This window comes from Trichoplax adhaerens, genomic scaffold, assembly GCF_000150275.1.
Source record: "Trichoplax adhaerens TRIADscaffold_14 genomic scaffold, whole genome shotgun sequence".
NCBI lineage: Eukaryota > Metazoa > Placozoa > Uniplacotomia > Trichoplacea > Trichoplacidae > Trichoplax > Trichoplax adhaerens.
In genome coordinates, this window is record NW_002060956.1 from 1767848 (window position 1) to 1774155 (window position 6308).

At 29.5% G+C, this 6308-nt stretch overlaps 1 protein-coding gene across 1 annotated transcript; it reads right to left on the reverse strand.

Moving 5' to 3' along the window:
• Positions 1-1108: 1108 nt before the first annotated feature.
• TRIADDRAFT_60314 (uncharacterized protein) lies at positions 1109-6010 on the reverse strand (the record flags this gene model as incomplete). The annotated part of the gene is made up of 14 exons (XM_002116294.1): positions 1109-1221; positions 1397-1469; positions 1572-1662; positions 1763-1911; positions 2220-2326; positions 3139-3199; positions 3440-3459; positions 3690-3765; positions 3906-4000; positions 4369-4462; positions 4562-4624; positions 4747-4790; positions 5716-5791; positions 5957-6010. 14 exons carry the CDS (start codon positions 6008-6010, stop codon positions 1109-1111), a joined length of 1116 nt encoding a protein of 371 aa, XP_002116330.1.
• Between the last annotated feature and the right edge of the window lie 298 nt (positions 6011-6308).

The window sequence follows — 6308 nt, forward strand, 5'->3', positions numbered from 1 at the left end:
TGCAAATATCAATCAGAACCAGTACTATTGTACAAATTATCGATAAACCGATTACACTAATTGCTAGAGCTTATATTTTTGGGTAATATTTCTAAACTGGATTGATAGTGGTGATAAAAAGACCCAGAATACGATTTTAAACCATATAAGCATATTTTTACAAATTAATTTCACTTTCATAGACGAATTTTTATTATTGGCTAATAGTCAAAAATTACATTTCATGTCGAAATCCTACTATATCGAAGGAAAAACAATATATCAGATGATCCTAAAACTTGATAGGTACCGGTAAGAATGCTTAAGAGGCTCTGTCCAAGTTTAGTAACGGAGATACTACCTAATTTTATTCTCTGCTTCTTCGCCCGAAAATGATGCACATAAATAGCTAAGTTAGATGCACATTGCATATTTAACATCGTACACATACAAAGTGGGTAAGGTACCTTATATAAATACAGTAAATATTTTTAGAATCATGGAAGCAAACCAGTTGCTTACTGAAGATTAGGCTAGTTTTACAGTTAATTACAAGTATAGAAAGAACAACTCTGTTGAAATCTCAATATTATCTATCCAAGTCATATAAGCGGCAGCAATCTTTGTAAAGCTGCTATGATAGGTCAGTATTTGGCTATTAAATTTAAGGAAAGGAATTAAAATTAATTAGTGAGCCCTATCAAGGCATTTCTATTTTTACATAGCTCATAATATACCGTATAGAATTAATGTAAATTAAGATCTAGGCTTAGAAACTAAAGTTGCAGTTAAGTTTTTAAACCTAATACATACTGAATAAATAATAATCTATCTTTAAACAGAAGAATATAGAATGAATGAAATTCTTCTGCTATTAAGATAGGAACTACATTATTTTCAAATCCTAGACCAGCAATATAAAATTTGTACAGCACTACGGTATTTACGTACTGTATCAGAGCTAATGATCTACAATAAAATACTCGTATATTTAATTCCAAGTAATATAAGTTATAAACCATGAATGTTCGTTCGCGAAGTTTCAAAATTACTATTACTTCCATCAAATTATCTTTATCCATTAAATATTTAATGTTAAATGCCAACAAAATGTATGATGTTTTTTCGATTAGTAATCGAATACATCATCGGATTCTACTTCACGTGGACCTCTAAGTTCAATATCATATAGCAACCTTTTGCTATTTACCCAACTATACGTATTATCAAAGTACAGGACATCTATAGTAAGAAATATTTGAAATATGTTTGAGAAAACATAAAATTTTTCTACTTTCGTATGATATATGATATTTGTAGTTACATATAGCATAACATCATTTCATATTCGCCCTATTTTGCTTCAATATTGATAAAAAAGTGATAACACCTGGTCTACTCTAATCATTAAACTTACATTTTCCTGGCTCTTGACAAGTATAACTGCCATTTTCAAGGAAAGTATTACAATCACGACGTAAAACAGGCACCTAAATTATAAATAAGATAAAAATTCAGTCACTGAACTGAATAATTACTAATTGACTACGAGTAAAATCAATATTATTATAATATCCTGCTGCAAGACTAACCACAAACACCTGATTGGATGATTCACTGTCGCCTTCAATCACTTTGTATATGCCAAATCCAATATTATGTTTATCTGTTCGAAATTTCCATCTATGAATTATAAATATGTAAGAAATGAATTACATTACATTTGTAAAAAGAAATAAAAGTATTTTCAATATTATATAAGAGCAAGCTAATAAAAATTTACTTTATCATGGTTCCAGATTGTTTGATATCATAGGGCAATTTCAAATTATCTCTTCTATTGATCGTGACAGCTGTGTAATTATCAGTGGATTGCTCAGTAGATAATTCATTCAGGTAATAAGATTTGGGAATTTCACCACCCGGGCAGATCTGTATATATTAGGATTTTCACACAAATATAGAAATATGCTATCAAGTTATAGAAAAATTGATTGTACTAAAAATAATGTATCAATTTAAAATATTCTATAGTTGCTTCACAACATTAAGTAGCTATTCTATCAGCTTATCTAGATAGTTTAGTTAAGAAAAGCTACGCGTAATATTGTAATAAAACAAAAGGAAAATAAGATATTGAAAATAGAAATGAGTATACAAAAGAATACCCAAAATTTTACAACCAGCCTATATCAAATGTTTAAGACGCTATGGTTGTCGCTCTCGGCTTTTATCATCACCTGTGACGGACAATATGGATCGCCTGTTTCGTCTACAATTTCTCCACCTAGAGCCTTTGGTAGTTGATCGGCATCAATATAATCCAAAAGAGCAGTTTTATAGTTCCCTATAGACGATCGAAAATCAATTAGGTAACGTCATTGCTTGACTCAACTGTTAAAGTAAGTGCAATTCTAAACTATTCGTATTAGGTTGGCAAGATTTGTATATATATAATATATTTAAATTTTATAACCGTTAGATTAATTACAATTCTAATGTCAGCTATGGCACTAATCACTTGTTGTAAGGTTGACTACAGAACGCATAAGAGCTATATAAGATATCGAGATGCTGTTCGTGGATCGAGATTTTAATATCGATTCACGAACATGCCTTACTATATAACAGAACTATAAAAATATTTATGACGGATAACTGATTTTAAATCAATAGATTTAATATTACTAAAATTACTTGACATGACTTGAATTTTTGATTTCGTCTTTTCGCTTATAAACGGCTTGATTAAGCCAAACGCGATGTAGAATATGCGTGGAGCTTAAACGAAAATAGATTTAAAAGACCATCATGTGATTAGCAAAATTTTATTTGATTATCTATTGCATTATTAAGCATGGATAGGTTGTGTATATTTGGTTATAAAAGAGCAATAATTAGTGAATTTAAAATTAGTCTAGGACTATAACTAAAGAATAAGTAAAATTGCAAGTCTATATAGTTCTATGATAGCAACAGATTTAAATAATCGGACGAATTTATACGCGATAGTGCAAAATTTTACTTGTAATACTTAAGCTTGAGAGCTATTCTGTTAGAAAAATTGATAGGTAAAACTTCATTCAAACGTAGAATTAAATTTACGATTTCAATAAAGCAATAGAGCGGAAGAAGATTAAATATTTAATTTTAGCATACTGTTAATCACGTAGACACTTTTCATCATTTCTGGATAATTATCTTCAAATAATGGCACGAGCTACGTGAATAAATTATATTTCAGATGTTAATATAATAGCAAACTAAGATTTACGTATTAATATATAATAGTATAATAGTTTAAACTAACTATTGCTCTAGATGTGCTTTCTATCTCATGATAATTTATGACCAGAATGTAACAAATTTTTACGAAAGACTGCATGACTAATATTAATAACTTGCAGTTAATTTTAACAATAACCGCTATGGTATAATGTTTTACTAAACAATTATTTACCTTTGAAAAGAGTGTAAATGCTGTTGAATGGAATAGAAAATTAGAAATAAATGGATTAGACCGAGAATTAAGATAGCTTAAACGTTGTTAATTGTATCAAAAATCCCCAAAATTAGAAATTTGGCAATGAATCTATGACAATACCAGCTACAAAAGTTAGACATGTAAAGTTTATAGATTCATTTTTTTCTAGCCAGAATCACTAGACGAATAACCAGAGATATAATTATAAAGCCTAACTCATAATGACCTGGCTTATACATATCTTTCATGCCAAATCCATCCATGTCATCTATAACTGTAATATTTTCAATAGTTCTTCCCAGCTACGAAAATGTATTCGAATAAATTCAAGGACATTCTACTTAGGATGTTATACATACTATCGCACCAAGTTGAAAAATAAACTTATACTTTAAAATATGTAAATAATTCTGTCAAAGAAATTAGTCGATCAGTTCGGTACCTTCTTCGATTGTTGTTGACATAAAATTTTGGCTCTCTCCATCATGTAAAATCCATACGTAATGAAATCATCTTTTCTTACTGATTGCAGTAGTCCTGTATGATAGTCACCGCAGAGAATTGAAATTGCATATTATCAATAAAGCAATACGTATGCATACTTTCTTTTTTATTCAGTAGAATAAAGAGAAATATTATTACACTACGAATAAACTAGATATCGAGTATTCACTTTAGGAAAATCTCGTCAACATAGTTAGCGCTTAGAGATTTCGACTGATCTAGTCACGTTTTTGGCATAATAACAAAATATTTTACAACTAGCTGCAGACAACATCTTATACCTACATTTAAGTCAGCCACTAATCAGAATTCTTTTAAGTTAATGGTACATTCACCGAAAAAATATTTCTTAGATACTGCAAGTAGACCGGGTTTATTACGAAAATATCATTCATATTTACCTCTGCGATCGAAATGTCCACTACGTAATATTAATATTGGCGAGCCATTTTTGTCATAGCCAAAAAATGTAGCAGGATAATACTTTTTTATGGGCTAAAAGAAAGTGAAATGAAAGATTAGTAATGGAAGTCTCTAAATCAGATTCATTAAGGTCAGAAGTCGTTTGAAAACAACAAAAATGTTACATTGTACCTCCGGCATTTTGTAGGTTTTAACAAGGGTGTCTAATTGCATTTCTTTACGCACAATCATACTCTATAGTAAATTGTTACAAGTTAGGTTAGTAGATATAGGGAAATTATAAATGAATAGTATACACTATCGTTATTGAAAAGAAATAAAAGAAAACAGATACTTTCCGTCTTGCTATTTCGTACCTTACTAACCATCTTTTCAGCTTCATCAATCTGAAAATCTCGAGCTGTATGGTAATAAGGACGGTTATTGAAATAGTAAGTATTAAAATATATCGTTTATATAGGATAGCTTGTTTCTATTCAAAAGCCTAAACCACTGGCAATATTTCCTATATTTACCACTACGCAATGATTATTAGTAGCGATTTATCTAATTCGTATAGCAATATTAGGTGGTCTTTACAATTTTCATTTTTGTAGCAATGCTGATATATAAGAATTATTGCACTTTAGGTTATTCGTCGTTAAGGATGGACATTTTTTTTTTCTTACATCGCAAACCAATAATGTTTAATAATAGTGCTAATCATTATCTTTTAAGCTATTTACTATCTTTGTCTATGAAATTTGAATCTTGTTAGGTAATTGATTTCTCAGCATCTGAAGAAACACTGTTATATTTTGTAGTACAACCTTGTACTAACCTGCGAAATTTGCATTACAGTAAGTTTTATTATGAACAAGAATTTTAGTTAAATTAAAATTTACAAAGAGGTTCAAATGGAAATAAACGCTTTCAAAAAGCTATATTTATTATAATATCATAGATCAATAGAAAGCTATCAAATTCTACCGGTAAAGCACCATTTATACTGAATACTAATCTTATTAGTAACATGAAGGAATTGAAAAGCAGCAGTATCTTTGATCTAAATACCTTCAGTTAGTTTAGTCCGATAAGGGGTTAAAGGAGCATGTATTACAACGAAATTTAATCTAATTCACATTTAACTATAACATAGTATAATTGGCAATGATCTTTTAGCTGAAAAATTTAATTTTTAGTCATTCTATTTTAGCTTAATGAATTAACTTTCAGCTGGAATATATCTTCATAGTGTTGTAGTGATTTACGCCAATTTTTTGAAAACAAAAGTCTAATGAAACTACAATGATATCACAGTTTCATTAAAATTCCTTATTCCTTACCACGAAGCCATCGAAGTAAGTAGTAATCATCTTTAAGGTCTGTAGGTTGAATAAAGCTGGCTATTCGTTTGCGAAACTGTAAGAAAAATGAAAGCAGTTGCAATATTTCGTCAACTTTCGTTCGTTAAAATAGTTACTAAATTAAATTTTAGGCAAAGAATCGTTTCATGATAGGATTAAAGTAGTTAATATGTTGATTAACGCAAGTTAATAGTGCATGGATTCTATGTTCTTTTCTTACCTCATCTAGAACAGTTTGCTGCTGTTTGTTTAAATCTCCTACATAGCCACTCATGTTAAATTAACTTAACCTAAAAATTCATTAGAAAATGATTGCTTTAAATTAAATAGAGGCATGAAACTGGTTTTGATCATAAAGTATCATATGTATGATATCAGTTGCGCTATTGTAATGCTCCGTGATATAAGATTTTTCAGTCTTGAATTAGAATACATGCATATCCACCCACACGCTACTACCCATTATCATTTTATATATTCGTGTGTGCACATCCTTTATTTAGTGTTAATAATAGATGGGAAAAATCTTCTTTTCTTTCATTATTCTGTTTAATCAGAATCTATCTGTTCGA